General features: G+C 45.1%; 1 protein-coding gene across 2 annotated transcripts in view; it reads right to left on the bottom strand.

Moving 5' to 3' along the window:
- The window catches only part of LOC135375319 (uncharacterized), a 151,401-nt gene that overhangs the window by 41,565 nt on the left and 84,005 nt on the right, over window positions 1–25,831 (bottom strand). For both annotated transcript variants that reach the window (XM_064608059.1, XM_064608061.1), the window contains exon 7: window positions 8,493–8,567. In XM_064608059.1, coding sequence (XP_064464129.1) covers window positions 8,493–8,567 — 75 coding nt within the window. The remainder of the gene's footprint in view (window positions 1–8,492; window positions 8,568–25,831) is intronic.

The raw sequence follows: 25,831 nt of genomic DNA, 5'->3' as shown, positions 1-25,831 counted from the left end.
GATACGAAAACCGTTTTCAGAACAAAAACCCGTTCGATAGATCGTCCGCAAAAAATTCGTGAAGGAACGCCATTTTTTCTTTATTTGGTTTATTGCGCATCTTCAAAGAAGCGGCTTTCCTTTACCCCCAGTGTGAGAGAGTGAAAGAGCACAATGCCGCCTCATGCGTCGAAGATTAGCTTTAACTCGCGGAAACAAAACAAAAACACAAATCTATCGGGTGGCTCTATCGCGACTGCCCTTATCTTGGGCTGCATTTTCTGTTTTCTTTTAATCTTTTTCCAGGACGCAAGAGGCGATAGTGTGCTCTTTCATCCTCTCGTATTGGGGGTGAAGGAAAGACGCGTCTCTAGAAATGCGCAATGAATAAAATAAAGAAAAAAATGGCGTTCCTTCACGAATTTTTTGCAGACGATCTATCGAACGGATTTTTGTTCTGAAAACAGCTTTGGTATCTGGTGACCGAAGAGATCAGATGTTCTCACTGGAGCAACTTCGTAGCTTTTATAATTAAAACGTTAATTATTGAAAGTTAATTAAGACATTGCCTTAGGAGTCTGTAAATGCCCCCCTAGGGAGTGCCCTTCAGCATATGCTATATTGCAATTGATTTCATCTCGGAAAAAGTGATTGATATATTTTTTTTTAAATCTGTTCACACTTAGCGTGGACACCCTGTATATAGCGCAATGCGTTCAGCTGCTATGCTGTGGGCGCAATGCTAATGCGCAATGCTTTGAGTTGCAAACATCCGGACAAGTTACCAGACATCGTGAGCACTTCTCCTCTTTGAACAATGGCATACCAACAAATCGCAGTACTCCTATCACTGTTAGCTGCAAGCAATGCCTTTGTTTTTCTGGTCAATGCACTGTTTTTGATTGCTCCAAAGGCAACAAGTACTCTACAAATGTGTGGAGTGGTAGACGACTGTGGGTAGCAGGAACGTTTCCAAGATGCACTGAAAATAGAAGCACTGAATATGACAGTATGATAAAACTATTAATCTCTGTATGTAAAATGTTGGATGCAGCTTGTTTACTGAAGAACTAGAACTTATCCATACTTTTCATTCAGGCAGTATGCAAGTGTAAAGTATTTGCCTATCCATACATGTCGGATCATATTTTGCTTGCGCAGAACCCATTTGGCCCCCGACTGACAATTTGAAGCCTTTTTCTATACACTTGCATAGCACCATGGCAAAATTAGACAATGGGCGACATCAGGTAATGCCAGCACCTGCGTGGGGAAGGGATAGTAGTCCATGCATTTTGCTGACTTTGATACAGCATGGGTCATCGGCTGAAAGACGAGAAACTTAAGTAGTTTCAGACCTTCGCCTACCTCGATGTAACACAAGTTACAAATGTGTGAAACAGCGCTAGCATTCTGGAACACTCTGAAGTCGAGGTTACTTAAGAGATCCTGACGCGACACATCCTAGTCTGCAAATGAAAATGCACAGATGCTAAAAAGGAAATGGTGTTACAGAATCTGAAACGTAATCATTCTGACAGCCTACACTTAAATGACATCAATTACATGAACGTACACTAGCGTCAGAATAGTGAGCACATAGAAATCCAGCGATATATTGAACAACAGCACAGTCAGATCTAAAAAGGTAATGGTTTTAGTTTACCTGAAATGTGATTGCAGCTGCTGCTAAGCTGAAGCGCCAACAAAGGACATGCGTTGTAATTGTCACCTCCTGTCTATGAGTCTGGAAGCACGTATAACAATAATAACGACATGAAACCATGAGATACCCATGCCAACATGATGTGTGCGGTTTTATACAGCCAGCTATCAGATGAAAGAACTGCTTAATGTACGTACTGTTTTAAAAGAAATGCAACAATCTTAATTATGTTGTCCATTGCAAGGTGTTCACTCAAGACATGTTTTACTGCAACACAGAGAGCAGTGAGCATAATCAAATGACTGAATTTTATTACGACACATTTAACTCAGTCCCACATCTTCATTCTGTTTGTCACTGATACGCAACCAAATTCTGCGGACAAAGAAAATGATATTCAGCTGCTGTGCTCCAAAGCTCTACCAGATGCGATTGTGAACACAAGCAGGAAGAAATATGAAAGTGTAGCGGCCGCAGCGCCATCGCGCCGACCTCCCAGCGCGCGGCTCGCGGAATTTAACACCCGGCCTCAGTGCCCGTATTCTTCAGTTCGTAGCCAGACGGTTTCAATAAACATCTTGGTTTACGACTCGCTGTCTGCTACATTGGTGACCCGGACGTTCCGAGTATGGACCAGCCCACGTCTTCCCCCACGCATGCAACCACCGGGGCTCCACAAGCCGGAACCGTCCAGCACTACGCCCTTCGTCTCCCTGCCTTCTGGCCTAAGAACCCATCGGTCTGGTTACTCCAGGTGGAGTGCCAGTTTGCCCTGGCAGGCATCACCAGCCAGCTGACTCAGTTCCGCCACGTCGTCAGCGTGCTGCCTCACGACATCGCCTCCCAGATAATCGACGTGCTTTCCGCTCCGCCGCCGTGCAGAATCTTCTTGGCGAGCGAGCCTCTACGTTCGACCCTGCGCTCCTTAAGGAATTATTCCTACAACGGTTACCCCCCAGCGTGCAAATGATCCTCTCCACGGCTGCCATTCTACCGCTCCAAGATTTAGCAGCGCACGCAGACAAAATTAGGGAGGTATCGTCACCTACTCCCGTCGTTTCCGCGATTCCTACCATGACCCCGCCTCCTGCCCTTCCCGTCTGCACCGCCCCTCTTCCGCAGATGCCTGCTCCCAACACTCTTGGGCGATTGCTTGAAAGCTTTGAGCGTCTATCCACCATGGTGTCGTCAGCACTCGCCCCTCGAAATCGCCGACCCCGGAGTCGCGATCCATCTCGACGTCGTTCAATCAGCCTACGGCGCTCCCTCCAGGAGACCCCCTGTACCTCCAGGAGACCGTACAGGTTATTGTCGCTACCACAGGCGGTATGGCGTTCAAGCGCAGCACTGTGTACTCCCGTGCAGCTGGCAGGGAAACCTTCCTGGAGGCCGGTAACGGCTGCATCCACCTCCACCACTGACAGCAACAGAATCTACTTCGTAACGGACAAAGCATCCGGAACCCGTTTTCTTGTAGATATTGGTGCAGAAGTCAGTATCCTACCAGCCGCGGCTGCCGATCGCCGCCGTACAGCCATGTTCCATCTAACCGCTGTGAATAACACAGGCATCCCCGTCTATCGACAACAGTACCTTACCATCGACCTTGGGCTTCGCCGATCGTTTCCCTGGCTGTTTTTAGTCGCCGTCATGGACAGACCTATCTTGGGAGCCGACTTCTTGCGGCATTTTCGTCCCCTGGTTGAGGTAGGACGTAGGCCGCAAGCGCCTAGTCGACTCTTGCAGCCAGCTGTCCGTCCAGGCATTCACGGTTACCGACGTCTCGCCCGCCACGGGCACAACCATCTCCACCCTGCTCTCCCAATATGCAGCGATATTGAAGCAATTCCCTTCCCTTACACAGCCACCCGACTGGTCGCAACCTGTGGCCCACGACGTCGTGCATTACATCAACACGACGGGAGCCCCTGTTTTCGCCCGCCCTCGTCGACTGGCCCCAGAAAAGCTCAAGATCGCACATAGCGAATTCGATCACATGCTCGCGATGGGCGTCGCACGGCCTTCCTTCAGCGACTGGTCATCTGCATTGCATATGATGCCAAAGAAGACGGGGGACTGGCGCCCATGCGGCGACTACTGCGCCTTGAACCTCGTCACCGTCACCGACCGGTACCCTCTGCCCAGTCTTCAGGATTTCACCGTCAACCTGCACAGCACCACCATCTTCAGCAAGATAGACCTCATGAAAGCATACCATCAGATTCCGGTCGCACCTGAGGATGTCAAGAAAACCGCCATCACCACGCCATTCTGTTTGTTTGAGTTCCCGTGCAATGCGGCTCAGACATTCCAGCGGTTCATTGGCTCGGCCGTTCGCGGACTCCCATTCGTCTTCGCCTACATAGACAACCTACTTGTTGCCAGCCCTTCACCTGAACTCTGCACTGAACACGAGCAACACCTGCGCTTGCTTTTCCAGCGTCTCACAGCCCACGGTATCGTGGTTAACGTGCAGAAGTACGAATTTGGAGTTTCCACCACCGAGTTCCTCGGACATCAGGTCACAACCGAAGGTATAGCTCCACTCCCCACCAAAGTGGATGCAGTTACCAACTATCCCCAGCCTCAATCTCTGCGTCAACTGCGCCGTTTCCTCGGCCTTGTTAATTTTTATCGGTGCTTTATTCCTCAGTGCGCCGAAACCCTTCGCCCTCTCGAAGAACTCCTCCGTGGGAATAGGGCTACTTCGTCAGTGTTACCGTGGAACCCTGAAGCTCACGCCGCGTTCCTTTAGATCAAGGAGGACTTGTCACGGTCGACCATGCTCTACCACCTGAAGCACGACGCCCCCACGGCCCTCATGATTGATGCATCCGGAATAGCCATCGGCGGTGTTCTCCAGCAGAGGTTAGACGGCGCTTGGTGACCCGTTTTTTCTCCAAAGGCCTCAAGCCTCCGGAGAAGAAGTACAGTACCTTCGGCAGAGAACTGCTGGTCGCCCATCTCGCCGTCCGCCACTTCCGCCACTATCTGGTGGGCCGCAGATTCACGATCCTAACGGATCATAAGCCCCTCACGTATGTGTTCACCTCGGCCAGCACACCCTACTCTCCTCGAGAGATACGTCACCTATCGTTTCTTGCAGAGTTTTCCACCGATGTGCAGCATGTCAACGGCACCGAGAACGGCCCTACCGACGCTCTCAGCCGCAACTTATCCCTAAAGTTCATGGACATTCCGATTCCTGGATGTGACCTCCTACTTTGCTGTGACTCCTCGATAGCGCAGCCGAGGCCTTTTGTTCCCGAAGCGTACCGCCGACCGGTCTTTGCGGTCTTGCACGACCTGGCGCACCCAGGGATACGCGCCACCAAACGCCTCGTTGCTGAGCGCTATGTTTTGCAATCCATGCACAGAGACATTACAACTTGAGCCCGCACATGCATAACGTGCCAACGGTCGAAAGTCCACCGCCATACCGTGTCACCTCATGGCAAGTTCGACCACCCGGACACACATTTCGACGTCGTGCACGTTGACATTGTCGGCCCCTTCTCTGTCTCAGCCGGGTGTCGCTTCATCTTAACAGCCGTCGACAGGTACACCAGGTGGCCTGAGGCCACACCCATCCCTGACTCCACTGCTGCGACTGTCGCTTCAGCTTTCCTGGCTACATGGGTTGTATGTTTCGGCCTTCCTAGTCAAGTAACCACAGACTGCGGCTGCCAATTCGAGAGCAATCTCTTTTCATCCTTCACGTGGCTCATCGGCACGTCCCGCATACGTACAACATCTTACCACCCTGCATCCAACGGCCTTGTCGAGCAGCTGCACCGCACCCTTAAGGGTGCTCTAACAGCGTTCGAAGACAGAGCACATTGGACAGACCATCTTCCACTCGCCCTCCTCGGCACTCGTACCTCTCTTAAGTCCGACCTCGGGTGTAGCTCGGCGGAACTGGTCTACAGACGCACCCCTCCATCTGCCTGGAGAATTTTTGTTCCCCAGCGGTCCTGACGCGACCCGTGTCATGGCTCTGGACTTCCTACAATGCCTGCGACACAGCTTTGACCTCATCCGTGCTGTTCCGCCCCGTACCGTGTCGTCCCAGAAGCCTTACGTCTCCTAAGCCTTCGACGACGCTACCCATGTTTTCATCCGTACAGACGCCGTACGCAAGCCACTCACGCCCTTCTACACCAGTCCCCACCTCGTTCTGGGCCGCGCCGGCAAGAACATTCGCGTCAGCGTGCACGGCAAGGATGACACAGTAAGCGTCGACCGTGTGAAGCCAGCCTTCATAGAGAACCAGTCCGTCACTAAGAGCCTGAAGTTTACTCCTACATGTCACCCAGCACCGCCACCCCGGAACCTACCAGCGAAAACCAAAGACCGTCACCTGGTCAGTCAGCACCGAGCTGCGTCTAGTGGGGGAGTCAATGTAGCGGCTGCAGCGCCATGGCGCCGACCTCCCAGCATGCGGCTCGCAGAATTTAACACCCGGCCTCCATGCCAGTATTCTTCAGTTCGTAGCCAGACAGCTTCAATAAACATCTTAGTTTCCGACTCGCTGTCTGCTACAAAAGTAAAGAACAAGAAAGAAAGAAAACTCACCCCTGAAACACGAAGTCCAGAGAACAAACGGATGTTGCCGCCCTGCCATCCATGCTACAACATGACTTGTTGCTATGTCATCGTTGATTGCATTGGACAGGATGTAGAAACTGCCTTGTTGACTCAAGGATTGTAAGAAAAAATATGCATGATGTGGGGCAAACTTACTAAGCTTCTAAAGATTTCTGTAGTGCGAGCTCAGAGCAACAAACCAAACGTGAATGAACAAGTTTGAACAGTGACCATTGCCGCTGGCGGGGTTGCGCCCTCTGCCGACGCCATTTCCAAACTGGTGCGTCGAGGGCTTCACACCTATTTTCGTCTCACTGCAGCACTCTCGCGCAGTCGTGCAAATAAAAATTGAATTTATATTCATGTTTAACTTCACTTTTACAAGGCACATGGTTTGTAGTCACTCTGTCATTACAGCAGCAAAAACGAATAACTTTGATAATTTTTTAACAACATATGACACGCTTTTCAATGTCTAGCTGTACACGTCTACAACGAAATATCTCGGCCTTGTCTTGTAGACCACCCGTTTTAGACATCTAAATAATGGAGAGCATTGTGGACAGCTTCTAAATTTATTGCTACCCCTAAAAGTATAAAGTTATTCCATTTTTAGACATATACTAGTACACCATGTGTTAACTGGGTTGGTATGCACGGTCGCAGCTTTAGCGGTGTCTTTCTTGTTGCATTGTTACCCACTACTAATGTTTTGTCCCTGCACACTTCAGTTAGGCTTCAGCTCCTAATGTCTAGCTCTATGCTTGTCTTAGGCCTTTATCCAATGACCGGGTTTTCTTTATGTCGTTGCAGGTTTAGAGTTGTGTTTCCAGGGCTTTTCTAGAGTTCAGACATGTTCTTGTTCATGCCGTGCACGCTACATTGAGACCCGGGTTAAGCACTCGTCTTAAGCCTTTTCTTCAATGTGCAATGTTCTGCATGTGCTCTTACATGTTTAGACATGTTTATCAATCTACATTTGTGTAGCAGTGTCTTCCTTTCTGCAATTTCCAGTGGCCACTAGTATGTTGTTCTTTTTTCTGCCTTCCAAGCATACCGAGTAACGGGGGACAGTGACATCATCTCGTGTGATGTGCTGCAACTAGGTTGCCACCTATCATTAATTTCTGCAACCAGCCATTGCCGGCTAGCAGTATGATGGCAGTCTCTGGTCACTCGGCTGTTTCCGAGCGATTTTTTTCAGACAGCATCATTGATTTTCTAATAAATTGTCCCTCTTCACTATTTATGTGTATCCTTTTGTTCATGAGGACTGGGTGCTGGCAACAAATAGGGCGGACTGGACTCTATTTAGATGCTCCCCAATCAGTGTGTGACTCATTGGATTGTCCCAACCACTGTGGAGGTCGCAATTACTTCTAAATGCTAATTTGAAGATACCATACCTCTTGATTTGTTGCTGGCACCCAGTGGTCAGTGACTACTACTAATGTGCAGTTTTAATTCATCGGTACAGTGTTTGTCGCCCTTATTTTATACAACAGTCGCCCACTGGTTCAGCAAATGTGTCATTGCCTATTAATCATCAGGGCGGTTTCTTAGGCAAATGCTTGGTTGATATTTCAAGCAGTTTCTGCCACTTGCGGCCTAGTTTCATCTCGTACCATAAAATCGCAATAATTTTCTACTGAACACGATTGAAATTCATGTTCTTAGGTTGGGACACAGAAAAAGGGGACATACACAAAGCCTCAAGTGCCTAATTATTTTGGATCGTTACTTTGAGAGCTGCTTAAAACAAGCACAAATATAACATTTATTAAAATATGCAAGCTAAAATGAGTTGAGTGAATTATGAGATTTGAAATGTCATAACATGAACATAATCACATTACAGTTCACTTGCAACTAATCGTCACAGTTTCATGTATCAAAACTGAAATTTTTTGTACCAACCTGATAATATATAAAAATATACTACTACTGCTATTACTATTTGCTACGACTACAACAACTACTACTACTACTACTTCTACAACTACTATACTACTTAGTATATGCCACTACTGTGGCTGGAGCCTCCTTATGAAAGTTTCACTCCACAGTGTGTTCACAAGAGCATGTCAGCGCTGAAAGAAGGATGGGTAACCTACCTCCCTTTATAGCAGTCTTTGAACATCAAATATGTATGGGCTTCCTTTTTCTGTTATTTTTTACCATTACATTACAAATAGATACATTGGTCAACTAGCTGGAATTAATCTTCCTTTGGGAACCACTGCATGTACGAAACACTCACCTGTAGAAATGTTGCATTTGCCGGCAAGTGAGGTGCACCTCTGCCAGATGACCGTTTCTGGCGAAGCCACCCATTCTGTAAGTATTAATGTGATATGAACTCATCCCACTCATCACTTCTGAGTAATTCATGTGTCTTTCCGCCGAAAAGTTATCTAGGAGAATAGATAGCGCGCGGCAACTGTCGACCAATAAGGGTCATTGAATGATACAAGGAGAGAGAGAGAAAACAAATGAACTGCATTAATCGCATGGCGATGAGGTGCCCAGCAAACGAAGTTAATGGCACCATAAAATGATTTGTGGGTATAATGTGTATGGTAATGGTGTTGTGCGACCGTCACACTGATTTATTTATTTATTTACCTTCACGACCGTGATGCCATATGAAGAAGAGTGCTTAAAATTTAACAATATGATGTTAATATGAGCAGCAAACAGAAGCCCACATGAAATAATTGCGCAGGTACGGGGAGATGAATAAAAAAGTAATTGAACATTTGGATTGATCACAGCAAACAATTACAGCATAATTGTAGAGCACGGTGATCGGAAAATGACGATGCATCAAAATTGACAGGTCGCAAATTACTGACGTCAGTACTGCAGGTAATGACACAACCAAAGCATTTGCACTCACGCATTGAAAGAAGCAGAAGCTGTCGTCACTACAGAAATTGCCGTGATTAGAAATTAGTCATCAACTTTTGGTGCTCTACTTGACTTTTTCTCCTTAATGTTTCTAAATGTTGTTATATCCGCTTTACTCATTCCAGATTGCCTCTAGTATTCGCTGTGAAATCGACCTATGGGGGCGACATCGTCACTTTTGTAGCGTGGATAACATGCAAGCTGGTGTGCAAAGTTGATGTTTCTTTTCCCTAATTCTTGGGTACATTCACTGAAGATATCTCGTGCCACGATGGTACGACACTGTTCGGTTCCCCAATTCTCCACCTACTGCGGTGAACGCAGACGACGCGAGGACGCTTCCTTAGTGTGGTAGTTCTTCATGTTACGCTTTGTTTGTGCTTTACGCATTGTTTTATCTAATTGCTTTATCTCTCAAGTATCACTCTCCTTAAATCTGCTCTCGATTTAATCCCTGCTTTGAACTCATCGCTTTTTTGTTGACGCCTTTTTCACAGGTTTTCTTGTTTTTCTCGCTTGTATACACCCCTCACACTACATCTCTTCCAGCACCAACAATCTTAGTAAAGTTTACTGTTTACTGTATGAGAATGACCTTCCTCAGCTGCTTCTTTCCATCTCAGACATTGTTTTCTTGCCACCAGTTGCCTACCTACCTAAAGCTGTGATGTTCATTGTCTTTATGATGTTTCACATTTCTGTTATGTTTTATGTGTACAGGTTGTCCAAGCAAACTCTGAACATATCTTAAAAATATAATAGCACTTTGTCTGAAGTGAAATCAATTGCAATATAACGTATGCTGAAGAGCACTCCTTAAGAGGGCCTTAGCGAATTCCTAAGACAACGTCTTAATTACGTTTCCATAATTAAGTTTTTAATTATAAAAGCTACGAAGTTGTCCCAATGACAACATGTGTTCCTTTCGATCACCTCATAGCGTTGCCGTTTTCAGAGCAATAATCCGTTTGGTAGATCGTCCGCAAAAAAAATTCTCGAAGGAACATCGTTTTTTTTTCTTTATTTCATTCATTGCGCATTTTCAGAGATGCGTCTTTCCTTCACCACCAATGTGAGATGGCCCAAAGAGCACCCTGTCTCCTCTTGCATAGAACTTCTAATTCACCTCCGACTATAATCTTCCATCAACTGACCAGTCGAATCACGGGTGGGGCAGCACGAAATGCACCTGCACGAAAAAAAGTCGCCTGCCTCAGTATTGGCGAGGATGATGATGTTGGACTCTGGCAGCCGAGGGGAGCAGGCTTTCTTACCCGCGAAAAAGGCTGTTGCACTCCTTGGTTACAATGTACTTTTTGTTTTAGTATTGTGTTCCAGGGGCCCTATCCTCACCAAAGTAATCGACCTCGATTACTTTATATCTTTTCTGTCATTGGTGCGCAATCAAAAAAGGTGTGCAGCAATGCTGGCTCGTATGGGTGGCGTGGGGTGTGAATGACATGTTGGTTCCTACATCCCCTTTCTCTCTCTCTCTTCTCATTACTTTCATGACCCACTGACTTAGGGCGTGGCCTTGGAGGCCAGTACAAAAGGTTGCTTAGCTGCTCGTAAAGGCTCAGAGTATACTCTGAGCCTGCAGGGTCGAAGCCTCTGTAATGGAAAGAGAAAGCACACCGACATCTACAACCCTTTTCTTTCATCTCTCTCTCTCTCTGGCAAGGTGTGCGTATCGAAGAGTGAGACGAGTTGATTAGCTTCATTTCAAACGTCAGTTTGCCCGATTTTGCCTGTTCGAGTTTGTGCGGACTCAGTCAGCTGTTTGAGCTATCTCATAAGGCTGAGGAGAATATCTCGTATTTTCGGTTTGTGCAAGCCGTGCTTTACAGTAATTCGTTACAGTAACTTTCTACAGGAATGCGCTGTAATGTTCGTAATGCTGAAAAAATCCTAGAAATTCTACCGTCGCCTTCCATAATAAAAAAATGGTCCAGCAAGCACCTGCGCTGCCAAAAATACAGTGGCGTAGTCGCAGATAGCCGATTAAGCACTTCAATGCCGACCAAGTGTTACTATTCACCCTCCTGATTTGAAATTCAATTCAATGGTTAACATAAAACCGATATAATTGGCTGCACTAGTTTGCTTGTGATATCGTCCTTGTGGACGCTAATATTTTTCTACAGTTGGCCAGACACGGGTTTTGCACTTGTCACCTGCATCTTTTCATTGTCGCTGTTTATGTACAATGAAAGCTGTACACCCATTTATTCATTGTTTCATGGCCCGTACAACTCCGCTACAGTTAATGATATGGTTCATGGTCATCGAAAGTACGAGGGAACAACTGCAATTTCTGTGAGTGACCTACAACAGAAAAATATCACACTGGAGATACGATATGTGATATAGGAGCACCACCCAGTGAGCGTCATCCAAAGGTGTCACCCACAGAACCAGTAACCGCCCCTGGACAGCCGACAAGGGTCCGAGCATCCGCAGCATAAAGTGAACATCGATTGAACGCCCCCAGGACGCGTTAGATGGGATGCTACAAGGAGTATACATCAGCAGTCGTCCACGTATATTAACCTGTGGACACCGTGCGCACACTATCCGCAGTGTGTCCACAAAGAGCTGTTTGAGCACCCCTTTTCGCTCTTCACACTCCAGCTCGTTCTTCTCTCCCAGTCTGTCGTCTGACTGCGTCGCCGCCAAAGAAGAAATCTGCGCAGCAGGCTTGTTTCTTCCGCAACGCGGAGAAGAGTCAGTCATGTGATGCCATAGCCCGTTGTGCGGATGATTTCAAACGCCGCTGGAGACGCTGGAGAAACATGGCGGCGTCTGCAATGGCTCGGAGTAATACGGTAATTTTCAACGCGAACAGCACCAGTACAACTTGAATTTTGTGAAGACTTAGGTGCATATGCCTTGTAGGTAACGGATTCTCCATCGGGGGCCACTATCTATGACCCAAATGCAGGTAAACGGCCGTGGTGCCTTTGTTTCCTAACGCTCCCGTTTAAGACTCATTTGTTCTTCAAGTCGCTTTAGCCCACTGACTAGTCAGAAAAAAAATGCAATAGATCCTAGCTGAGCTTGTAACATAGGCATATTAGCACTGCGTGCTACTTTTATTTTGTGGTTCACTCACTGTGTTCTTGATGATCTTTCAGGAATAAAGGGCTATACCGCTTAGCATCGGTCATACATGGCTGCGTGCGCCTCAGCGTCTTCCAGAGAGTATGGGGTGTTTTCTCTATCAGCAGTCTTGGAATTATTTACTGTCTTATGCGTTACAAGTAAGAATGTTAGGTAAACGAGAAGTACGACCAAACGCTGGTATGCGTATGTGCCATAGGCAGAGACCGACGATGCCTGATTATGTCTGTTGTTTTTATCAGTGTGCCTCGGTGGAAGAACTTGCCCAGTGAGGTCCAGAGGCCGGAAGACACAGAAAGGAACAATATAAAGACACCGGTAGCCATTCATAAGACGTGAAGGAGCGTGAGGATACAGTTGCGTCGGTTTCATGCAAGATGCCAACTAATCATACGGCGAGTAACATGGATGTTTTTTTTTTCTTGTCTTCATAAAGTGGTGATATGGTGATCACGATCTGTATGAACTGGAATGATCTGGATATGGTACCTTGTCACGTGCTTTCATTATTTGTACTGCTTATGTGCCGGCAGGCATGTACCAATGCACATGTAAATAAAGTCCACAGAGAAATAAAGTATTTTGGGTGCACGCTTGCGTCCTTCTGTGTATCTCCTGATTAAAATTACGATATTTCCATAGCCGCGCGATACCTATAGGGCCGGAATAGAGATCCTCCACAGGTCCCTCGAAGGTCCGCATCGGCGGTCCTACGACGTCCATTTCGCATAATTTTCTCTTGATTAGCACGGTAGTACGGGCGTAGTTAAAACGTAACCGGGAGCAAATGTGTTCGTTCGTGAGACGTACCCAACATCCGCAACCCGACGTTCGCTGGATGTTGGTGGGCGGTTAATGGTTCTGTGGGCATTTATTCATTTGACGGATTTATTTGTCAAAAATGTTTATTATTTGACATCAATTATTACTTGAAAAGGTTTTGGGGACTAGGCATGAAAGACACGTAATGTCATGTTTAGTCACTACGTGTCATAGGGGGAACCTAGCAACCCTGTAAAGCATGTATGTCTCAGCAACGTCCACACCTCAGTAAACCAGAAATATCCCGGGGACGTCCCAAAAATGTCACACACGTCACATATGTCGAAGAGGTCCACCAGACGTTATCTGGACGTCCACATTGTGACGTTGAAAATCGTTTGACATATTGGACGTTCCAGGGACATCTGCGGGATGTAAAAAGAATGGTCCCAGCGGGTGATATTTTGCGCACACATCGGGACACGCGATACTTACTGGAATGACGTAAGTAAGCAGAGTAACTTTTTGGTTTTACAACCTTGTTTGCAGAGTAATCACATTATGGAAGATAGTTTGAATTAAAAACACAATATTTGTGAGGAAGGGACGCCATAAGTATGAGCGGTTATACTCAGGCGTTGTTGGCAGACGAACGAATTAATTCCAAATATGTTTTAACCATTACAAGCGGAGTCCACCACGCTGTACACTTAAAGGGACTATGAAATTTCCCGAACCCCCATACTTTTTTCGCTGGAAACTGTTCTCCCCGCCGAGAAATTAATATGCCATAAATTTTTCCGGACGAAATCGCTCCACTCTGTGAGGAGCGCGCCCTGGAAATGTCTCTTCCGCGTTTCTCCTCTCCCGCGCACATTCTCCCGTCGATGGTGTAACTGTACGGACCGCACTTCTGTTCCCCGTTACGTCACCGGTGTTGCGCAATGTCAAGTAATGCTGCGAGCGCGCTGTGGCTGGCGCCGTCCAGTCGCGCAAACAAGGTCACAAGGTCTCTGGTCGCGTCTGAGGTTTGAAGTTGGAGCATTACGTTTTCTTGGTTGGAGGCGTTCGGATACCACGCTATAATGAACAGCTTTTTGCGTGTGAATCGTTTGCTACAGTTGAACTGGCAAGTATGACATGTGAGCTGTACTTTTTCATCGAATGTATTCGTCCTCTGCTCTGCGACCGTTCACAACAAGGAACTCAAGTACCTCCGTGGCTTTGAGAGTTTTGCTGACGAGTTACGTGGGCCTCTAGCGATTCATCGCAACGTGTATTGGTTGTATTGCCGTCACCAACGAAAAGTGTCTGGTGGTTGCTTGGCGTTGCAGTTATGTTTACGTCAGTTGCAGTTATGTTTACGTGTTGGCAATCTGACAACAAAGGAAGTGCGTTGTCAAGTGTGACTGTGATATTTCGAAGATGCCCCCTTTGTTGCTCGATTTGTTTGCACAAATTATCGTAAAAGACTGGGTGGTCTAATGTTTTGTTTTACATTGTTTCAACTCGTGTTCTTCGTCATCATTACTGTTATTATTCAAAGCAGCTTCGCGTCTTCAGGCGATTTTGATTTACTGTGCATTTATTGTTCTACCAGATGGCTGTGTTTCATTCCTTCTTCATCTTTGCTTCGGACAACAAGGACTTCTTGTTTGGCTAAGATTATGTTTCATGCAAGAATTTATTTACGAGCACGTCACGTATTCTGTATTCAACGTTGAGCACGTCGTAAATCTGAACATTTAGCATTGCCAACCACCATGCCTACAAAACTCAGCTGTAGCGTATTGTGTAAGAGTATTCTGCACATCGTCACTGCACATCTGATAAGTGTTTGTCGTTTAACAAATTTATTGCTCAACCAGGTTTCCAATACTGTGTAATACATCCCTAAGACTGGGGGACACAATCTCACGACACCAGTTCGTCTGCTTCATGCCCTCTTGTATTATTGTTACGTAAGCTTGAAGTCACCAGTTGAGGTAACTGGAAAGAAGCAAAAAAACACCAGTACTGACGTAGCATGCCCAATATTTTGCAATTAGAAAAACGACAAGTAATTGGTACTATTTCAAGTAAATTGCTTGTTGGTCTTCTGGCAGAAATCTGCTTTCTTTGTGAAAGAACTGTTCCATTTGCCACTGAGACAGAGTCCTCGCTATGCGGGCTCCTCCGAGGGTGTGGGCACACTTGTATGTGCGTCAAGGACGAGGGCATCAGGCTCAAACAGCTGAAATGTCGACATTTAGCTCAAATAGTACAATAACTACGACCTAACATCTACATATACACGTTATATGCTATACATGCATAATTTTTTATTTTTAATACGACACAGGATATGGTCTATTTTACACTGTCACACCTCATCTAACAACTGTATTGGCACCAGTGTTACCAGCAAATAAGGGCTGAAGTAGCTGCACGGCCTTGCGGGATGCCCAGAGCAAGTTGAACTGGTTGAACACAGCAGTACACCGGTATGATAATGGTTGGTAGGGTTATTTTTTGGTAATGTGAAACAAAGCGCAGAGTTGTAGCAGGAACAAAATCTCATGAGGACGTAGTGCATCAAAGGTAGGTTCCTTTAATTTAGAGGTGACCTGCAGAGCACTTGCTGGAGTTGTCCTGGCATGTTACCCTGGTGAAAGACTTCAGCTGCCATACACATGGGCCAGTTCGGGTGAATGCAAATGATGTAATCTAGCTGAGCAATGATTATAAGATAAGGAGTGTAAACAAGAAAATGTCCCCCTCAATATCATATTTGTGCACATGATAAGGCAAACTGTAAATCAAATGACAAAAAAGGTAAAAAGAAACTTGTGAACAATATACAGAGCCCGAATACTAGGCAAGACACTGCATTAAAGAGGAATCTGGAAAGAGGGTGCACAGGCATTTGTCTGCTCTGAATAGTGGGTTACAATGATTATGCTGTCTCACCTAAGGGGTTTCCGGCTCCGCTGAGGAAGTCACCTGTAAACATGAAAGCAGCTGAGTGAAGAGAAAAGAACGGATACGTATGTTCAACATATCACATAAATATTCTGTTGAAGTATGGTTTCTAAGATCATGCTAAACGAAGTGTACTTTTATCAACAGTGCACCACCTGAGTTTAGGGACTAGATTCGGTAACTTCTTTCTTTCCTTTCTTTTACTCTGTCTGTGCCGTAAGCGGCAGCAAGGTTCAGAGTCACGCAGATGAGAATTAACCCATTCACGCAATACTGAAATCTATGATAGCATTTGAACCACACGGACTGAGACCTTTGTTAGCCCCAATAACGAAAAATACTCACACCTTTGCGCCGTTTAGGTGGATGTCCTTTCCACGGTGTGGGCAGGTTGCTACACCTTGATTCAGACGACACTGAGCTCGTTATCCAGTACGTTAAAGAGATTCAGCGTACCCTTCGTAAATTCGATCATGCAAATGTCCGCTAAAAACGCGAGCAGTCGATGGCACCACATCGTCTTTCCACTCCGGCGGTCCAATTGCTTCGTGGAATCAAAAGCTGTCCGTCTCGTCACTGGGAAGCATGAGACACTGGATACCAGGCGAGTATTGACGTAAATTAGGGCAACCAACTATCCAACATCGTCTCGGTATGTCGACGAAAACCACAGGATACGACTGCGATAAACTGCGACCATTGCGCGGAAGCTGCCGTCATGGAGATTTCCACTCCCAATGAACGCATACGCGAGATCCTACGGCGCATGCTCCTGGCGGGATCCTTCGGCTCGGCCACACGTCACGATGATATGTTGCTGAGCCGGCCGTGGTCCCGTCAAGTTACCCGCTGTGTCTCCGCTCGGCAGCTCGCCACGGCGCGGCGCCAGCTGTCCTTCCTTCGCCGCTCCGTTTAAATTCGCTCCCGAGAATACTCCTCCCGTGATGAAGGTAAAATTTTAGTTCTAGACTCGGAAAAGGGTTTTCTTTCTGATGAAAACGAGAAAAAAATCATTTCATAGTCCCTTTAATGAACGCACTCCAACAACTGTCATTTCAGTATATGCTCCATCTGCTACACCAAAAGAGGTAGTACATTTAATCGATGATTACATATGTGTGTACGTGTCCAGGCTGTCTCCCCCTCCCCTCAATGGGATACGCAGGTCACGTGGTGTTGCCGATAAGTGTTGTATACAGCAGTCGCACCAAATGAAAGATGTAGACTATTTTTTCAAAACTGTTACTGAAACGTGGACAGATAGCAAAAACAGAATAATAATGCATAACGACTGAGTTTACAAGCTAATCTGATACGAAACGGTTAACGTACCATTCACGTCCAGATATTCAACAGGCTGAGTATTCAGACATTCATGGGACGTCCCCCGGATTACAAAATGAGGAAGAAAGTCTGTTCCCCTGAAAATCCCAAGGGCGTAAACGGGACAATCACGAACATCCATGGGATATCCAAATGTCAAATTCAGTTGTTCCCCAGGATATCATTTGGACTAATTTGGTTTACTGGGACTGTATCCTACTTGGGATTTTGGGATATCCCAGGGACTAGGCTGTATAGCCCGTTGACGTCTCTGGGAGAGACAGAGGGCCCGTATTTCTTCCGCATTTGCTGATCCTGGGAAGGTTCCACGAATGTCTCTCAGGGATATTTGGACATATAGAGGTTATATTCAGGACGTATTATTATTATTATTGTAGTTTGTAGCTTTGTTGCAATTTTTACTTATTCTACGGAAACAGTACACTGCAATAGAGAACACTGTATCAACAATTTCTTGTTTATTGAATATAAACCGAGTACACCGATGTTACGTTCAAGGTAAAGGAAACGATGTTTGAAATAGTACAAAATATGATATTACAACATCAATAGGCTGGTTATTAACAATACAGGGTGACACTTATCAGCAGAGGTGGGCACCCTCGCGACGGATTGTGAGGGTGAGGGCTCCCTCACCCTCACCTCACGAAATATGAGGTGAGGTGAGGTGAGGAGCATCTTTTGGAGCAATGGTTGAGGTGAGGAAAAATCATCCTAGAAGACGCTGAGGTGAGCTAAGGGAAATTTTTCTTGGGAAAGACTGAGGCGAGGTGAGGTGAGGAAACTTTTCTGAAATAATTTCGAGGTGAGGTGAAGTGAGGAAAATTTTCTGAAAAAACGTTTTGAGGTGAGGTGAGGTGAGGAATTTTTTTTCTCCAGAAAGGCTGAGGTGAGGTGGGATGAGATACATTTTCTGAAAAATTTTTGAGGTGAGGTGAAGTGAGGGAAATTTTGTTAAAATTTTCTGAGGTGAGGATTTCTTTTTCATGTGAGGTGAGGACATTTTTTCGTGTGTCGAGAGAAGAAAAGGGAAAATTTGTCGGAAAATTTTTAGGTGATATGAGGCAAGTTGGCAAAAGGTAGTTGTTAGGGCTGTCTTCTTTACTTTATTTGTTTTTTCAGTGACTGTTGTAAACCGAACGACGCGAGTCGTTGCACTTCACTATCAATAATCGCTGCTTATTGGCTGGTCCTGAGTCCTGACGATGGGTCTAGACTCTGGCTGCACATCCCACAAAAAGTAGGGGGCAATATGGGCACGACATTGGGTGCACTGATGACGTGACACTCATACGATTATGATTCACAAAGCTGCGCTTCGATTCGACCACCACTGTAGCGCTCAACCTATCGGATGCCATGCGAAGGCGGTGAACGAGACAATTAGCAATGCACCTGCCATCCCACTAGCTGATGGCGAGCGGCCATGATATAATGCGTAGGACATGATCCGTAAATAATTTTAGCTATCATCGCCATTCATCAGGTACTCACCGCAGTCGTGGCGCTTTCTGGCCTCTGTTGCGCTTGCGCCACAAACACCTACACTCACAATCTACCGCTGAAGCAGAGAGTCGGGACCTGATGCTTTAGTCTCGATACTTGCTTTACGCTGCGTACTTTCGTCATTTAAAAAAGTGAGAAGCGTCGACCTTGAGCAGGGAGGGGCACCCTCCTAACTGCAAGTGAGGTGAGGGCGCCTTGAACTCCCTCACCTCACGGAATTTGAGGTGAGGTGTGGTGAGGGAAAAAAAAATATGCAAGGCTGAGGTGAGGTGAGGTGAGGGAAATTCTCTGAAAATGTTTTGAGGTGAGGTGAGGTGAGGAAATTTTTCTGATAATGTGTTGAGGTGAGGTGAGGCGAGGAAAATTTTCTGAAAAATTATTTGAGGTGAGGGCAAGCGAGGAAAATTCTCCGAATTTTTTTTTAGGTGAGGTGAGGTGAGGGAACTTCTCCGAAAAGTAGTTGAGGTGAGGTGAGGTGAGGACAAAGCTCCGTCCAGGAAAATCGAGGTGAGGGCAAAGACCGTGAGGAGTTTTGCCCACCTCTGCTTATCAGACGCATAATAAGATGATAATAATAATAATAATAATAATAATAATAATCCCGTGATTGCTACGCCTCTTCGGAATCGTCATCCCGGCAAGATAACCAGCAACATAATTCATTCAATCTATTGGGATACCAGCTCAAACAGTGCCCTAAATAGGCGTAGAACAAGAACAAGAAGTGGGAACAAATGCAAGACAATGACTTATCGCAGTTTCTTTCAGAGCATAGATGGCTACATGCCCGATCATTATCATTCCCGTGGAAAAGTGGAAATACATTTTCTCTCTCTCTTTTTATTGACTGTGGTGCGATACGTGATGAGTCGTTACAAATATGATTAGCAGATGTATTAGTATGAGGGTATAAAATAAATATTATTATGAGGAATGCGTGAGATAAATACCACATCCAAGAGGCCTTACTCTACATGCGAACGGCACATGAACAAATTGGGTGCACAGGATGTTCAGTAAAGCCGCAACGACCTTCGTGATAAAGTTTGACAATATGTTGAAAGTAAAATGGGGAATCCACGCAAATATTTGCTGTGTAACGAAAGTTTCTCTTGGAAAATCAACGTTGTTCTCTATGTTCACAATCCACCATTGACCAGGTACAGTTGAAACAGCATTCATTAGTACTATCTACATACAACATTGTTCAACATTACACAACATACATTCTACGTTAAATCAACAGTCGGTGCCGACTGGCAGCTTCTTCTGTGAGAGCTTTTTATTTGTTCTGTTGGACATGTGTGAAGTGAGAGGTTATTTAGTTAAAGTTAGTTCATAACATTTTGATGGAAAAAGAATGAAATTGTCACGCAGTCTGAGAATGCTGCTATTTACACAAGAAATTTTTACTGTAATGTAAAGAAATGTCACAGTTGTGATATTCGTAGTATATCCTCTGAATATTCACTAGGGGATATTTGTGACGTCTCATTGTGAATATACAGCGGACGTTACAAGGATCCACGTGACATCTATGACGTGTGAGACCAATTTGGGCTTTCTGTGGGATATTGATGGTTAGCTGTGGCTGAACGAAAGGTCTGGAGTAATGTGAAGTACCCTGTGGGAGTGTGTAAAACCAAGGAGTGTGTAAAAATATGGTACTGAAGTTTCCGAGTAATCATCAGCGGATTATGAGACGGAATCTGTGCTCCGAGACCTACTTGCGCGTCCAGGCTCCTTTCCTTTTATCTTCTTCATTTATACATAAAGACGCAGTTCAAAGTGTTTTAGAAGCTTCCTTCTTCTCTTTTTTTCATTTTTTTTTGACTAGCTGTTGCTAAATGTAGTGCATTTATTTATACTGATTAAGTGTAAATATTGAGCCTAACAAAAGACCTAAACATCATAACGCCCAACTATCACAAGGCTTGGCGCATTATGGCCATAGTTGTCGATGCGCCATCAAAATCCTGATCATCATCATCATCATCTTATTAGAAGGCCGAAAGCTAAAATACCGAAAAATCATAACGCCGAACTGTCAGAAGGCTGAAAATCAGAAAGCTGAAAATGGCCAAAGAGACACAGGGTGGACACCTCAGTGAGTGACCACTGAATTGGATGGTGCATAATATGAAATAGTTGTGATATTGCTTGTATTACAAATCAAATAACTGGAATGCATAGCATTTGGTGCGCAGAAATAGACTAGCCAGAGGAAATAAATAAAAAAACAAGAATCTGCGTCATGTTTACTATGAAAAGAAAGTGTGTGGTGGGTAAAGTGCGGATAATTGTGGTTGTAAAAGCCCTCGAAATATGATGCAACTATGAACTGAAATCTAGATAGCCGAAGAACCACATCGCAGCCGACCGAGCGTTATCATTCGCTTTGCGGACTTGTTGAAATTGGAAGACATAGGGTTCTTTTTAATTTTTTTCATGTGTTAATCAGTAATTAAATTTACATTTCATTCAACGAGCAACATAAAATGCAAACATATAATTCGCTGCATTAGTTCGCTAACGATATCGTTCGCTAGATGCTAGTATTTCTGTACTGTTGGTCAGACACAGGTTTTGCAGGGGATCCAGACAAAATGTCCCCACACAAAACGTCCCCGGACAAAATGGGACCTGTCGAAATGGCCCCAGACAAAATTTTCCCGACTGTGTCCCCGGATAAAATGTCCCTGACTGCCTCCCCTCATTACCAAATAAAAGTTCCTGTTACACAGTTATTGCTAGCTTACGTAACTTTTTTGTCGTAGATATATTAATGTTTTATTTTAAAATATTTTTTTCCAGCCCTACCCACAGCTGGGCACGCCAGCTACGCTACGCTATAGCGCTGTTTGACGCAAACTACCTTTCGCGATACTCTTCTTGCAGAGACGATTTATTTTGGGCCATTTTTCTTCGGGACGGTTCTTCCGGGGGACATTTTTTCCAAAGACAAAAATCCGGCCTCTCGGGCGAGCTTTGATTATATGAAATGACTTCTCCGGGATCATTCCTTCAGTTGCCAACTAGCCCTCAGGAAACCCCCGTTTTGTAATTCCATCTGTGTCTGTGTTCACCTACAAGAATAGTGATTCGCCTAAAATACGCATGAATTTTGCTCACATGAGGCACAGTCTTCATCGGCACATAGCAATCATTACAGCTATTTTTCAAAATTTGCGCGCTCATTCCGTCACGCGTATTGGCAGTCAACGGGGGAGCTCGAGCGTTTAGCAAGCGTTACGGGATAGCGAAAAGTTCAGCTTTTCCCACGACCGAATTCCACATTTTCAAGTTTTGATAGAATTAACTGAGACCCCAGCATCCAACACAAGGACATCTGTAGAAAAAATTTACGTTTCAGAAGTTTAAAAAAGAAAAAAAAACATACTTTCTTGTGACACATGACAAGGACGTCCAAGTGCACTTTTTCCTACACTCAATCAAGAACCCCTTATCTTGTCAGGTGACCATTGTTATTATTTTTTACTCTGTGTCCTTTTTTTTGTCGATTCGTTTTTCTTTGTGTCCAGGAAAAGAAAGAAAGAGAGAGAACAGTCTCTGCTAGGAATCGCGACTCCCGCTGTGTGGCCTCGCCGCTCGACCTTTTGGTACCTTCCTTGGTTGGTTTCTGGGCTCTGGTCTCTTGTGTGTCGACCCGAAGCCTTTATCGCCCTTCACCTGCTTTGTACGGTTTTGCAAAGTAGCACACCACACCGAGACGAAACGAAGTCCCCTGTCGGTGGAAATTGTCGACTGACATCATTTTTCTAGGCTGGTGTAATATTAAAGAAAAAGACGGGAAAACAGGGGTGAAAGAAGTCTCTCAAATATGTTATTCAGGTTTCCCGGTAATAATAAGCAGTCTATTTTGCGAGGGAAATTTTGAGAACTATTTTGTACCAACACCTTGAAAATGAATTCAGATATGTGATAATACTTACTTGCCAGAAATATACAGGATTCGCCAAGATAAACTTCGGGGTTTGTAACGAAGATAAAACAAATAAGAACAGTGTCGGAAAGCTAAAGTAGACGTTACAGGACGTATTATGCCCCCAAATTTTATGTCCATAATGCCGCCTAGTCTGTTACTCTGCGGATAAATCGTGAAAATTAAAAAAACGCCGCTGCCTAATCGGCTATACCTGTGTTCCAGCTACTTTCCTCAGATAGCGACACGGTCGAAAGCGGCGTCGCAGAGAACTAATCTGCATTCAGTTCCACATGTTCGATGTCGTCTGCAACACCGCGCTCGACTGCTTCGCCATCTGACGGAAAGGAGTTGAAACACATGCGTTTTTTTAATTTTCACGATTTATCCGCAGAGTAACAGACTAGGCGGCATTATGGACATAAAATTTGGGGGCATAATACGTCCTCTAACGTCTACTTTAGCTTTCCGACACTGTTCTTATTTGTTTTATCTTCGTTACACACCCCGAAGTTTAGGTTGCAAGCTTTGCTTACAAGCAATTTACCTTGATAATACATCATGCAAAAATGACATTTTGGTATGTACGAGGGTTCGGTAAGATAAACTTCGGGGTGTGTAACGAAGATAAAACAAATAAGAACAGTGTCGGAAAGCTAAAGTAGACGTTAGAGGACGTATTATGCCCCCAAATTTTATGTCCATAATGCCGCCTAGTCTGTTACTCTGCGGATAAATCGTGAAAATTAAAAAAACGCATGTGTTTCAACTCCTTTCCGTCAGATGGCGAAGCAGTCGAGCGCGGTGTTGCAGACGACATCGAACATGTGGAACTGAATGCAGATTAGTTCTCTGCGACGCCGCTTTCGACCGTGTCGCTATCTGAGGAAAGTAGCTGGAACACAGGTATAGCCGATTAGGCAGCGGCGTTTTTTTAATTTTCACGATTTATCCGCAGAGTAACAGACTAGGCGGCATTATGGACATAAAATTTGGGGGCATAATACGTCCTCTAACGTCTACTTTAGCTTTCCGACACTGTTCTTATTTGTTTTATCTTCGTTACACACCCCGAAGTTTATCTTGCCGAACCCTCGTACATACCAAAATGTCATTTTTGCATGATGTATTATCAAGGTAAATTGCTTGTAAGCGAGTGCAGAAAAAAAAAAGAAAAAGAATACTGTTTCGAGCACTCGATTTCCGAGAAAGGCATTATAAGCGCTGTGTGCAGCCTAATTTACAGCCGCTGGTGCTTCCAGTTGAGAGCCTCCGAGATACCAGCATCTAGGGCGAGCTTTGATAGCATCAGACGTAACCTTTCCGTGGCCATTTCCTGATTTCTTAATTGGCAATCGACTAGTGCTCAGACTCAGTGTTGGCAACATTCCTTTATAATTTCATCTGTGTGTGTATTTCCCATATTACCACCCGTGCTATCCGATCGCACTTTTACGTCGGCATACAGTAAGTATGCACTAGTACAACAATAGAAAGACCAACTCAATTGCATAATCAGTCAGTACGGACGCCAGTGACTTGCGATAACAGTAATTATAGCATAAATATATAACAACAAAATCAAAATGACAAAGTACTCATATGCAGTAGGAGACAAGAAAAGAGACGTGAATGTCTCGAATCGAACTGCGGACCCGCTTTTGTACCAAAGTCCGATACTTTCCGTCGGGGAGCGTGCCGCATTAAACTCGCGACCTCAACCGCGTACAATGAGGATTATTTCGGAGTCGGAGGCGAACGCCGTGATAAGGACGCCGAGCGTGGCGCAATCTAGAATCGAGAAAATCGTGAATCGGAGTTGCCCCCCGACTGGTATGGTCTCTTAATGCCTTACCTAACCTGGGTCAGTCTCAGTGTGCGCCTGTTTTACACGAACTGTGTCACCTTACAACGAGTGATATATGTAAAGACCTAACCTATGTCAGTGTCGACATGTACATATTCCAAACGAACTGACTAACCCTCCAACGTGTGAAATACTTAAAACCTTACTTTACCTGTGTCAGTCTCGGTGTGTGCATATTTTACACGACCCGTCTAACCTTCTAACGTGTGAAATGCATGAAAACGTGTAATACGTGTTTACGTTTCACGTAAAATACGTGAAATACTAACTGTCTGACCTTGCAACGGGTAAAACACGTAAAAACCTAACCTAACCTTGGTCAGTCTCGACATGTGCATACCCTACATGACCTGATTGACCCTCCAACGTGTGAAATACGTAAAAACCTAACCTAAGCTTGATCAGTCTCGACATCCTGCATGAAGTGACTGACCTTCCAATGTGTGAAATACTTAAAGGCCTCACTTATTCTGAGCTTGGTCAGTCTCGACCTGTGCATATTCTACACCAACTGAGTGACCCTCTAACGTGAGAGGTACGGAAAAATCTAACCTAACCTAAACTTGGTCGGTCTGAGACATGTGCTTATTCTACATGAACTGGCTGAAGCTCCAACGTGTGAAACACTTAAAAACCTTACCTAAAGAGGGTCAGTCTCGGCGTGTGCATATTTTTCACGAGCTGTCTGACCTTCGAACGTGTGAAACACATAAAAACTTAACCTAACCTAAGCTTGGTTAGTCTCGACATGTGCATATTCTACATGAACGGACTGACCCTCCAACGTGTGACATACGTAAAACCCTAACCTAAGCTAACCTTGGTCAGTCTCGACGTGTGCATATTCTACATGAACTGACTGACCCTCCAACGCGTGAAATACTTAAAAACCTTAACAAACCTTGGTCAGCCTTGCTGTGTGCATATTTTACATGAACGGTCTGACCTTCCAACTTGTGAAATACATAAAAAGCTAACCTAAGCTAACCTTGGTCACTCTGGCGTGTTCACATTCTACATCAACTGACTCACCCTCCAACGTATGAAATACATAAGAACCTAACCTAACCTAGGTTTGGTCGGTCTGAGACATGTGCTTATTCTACATGAACCATGTGAAGTACTTAAGAGGACATACCATCCCCTGTTTTCTATGTGAACTTTGCATAGGTTTTGTGGCTGAACT

Source organism: Ornithodoros turicata, chromosome 1, assembly GCF_037126465.1.
Source record: "Ornithodoros turicata isolate Travis chromosome 1, ASM3712646v1, whole genome shotgun sequence".
NCBI lineage: Eukaryota > Metazoa > Arthropoda > Arachnida > Ixodida > Argasidae > Ornithodoros > Ornithodoros turicata.
This window is presented reverse-complemented; position numbering and strand designations above follow the sequence as displayed.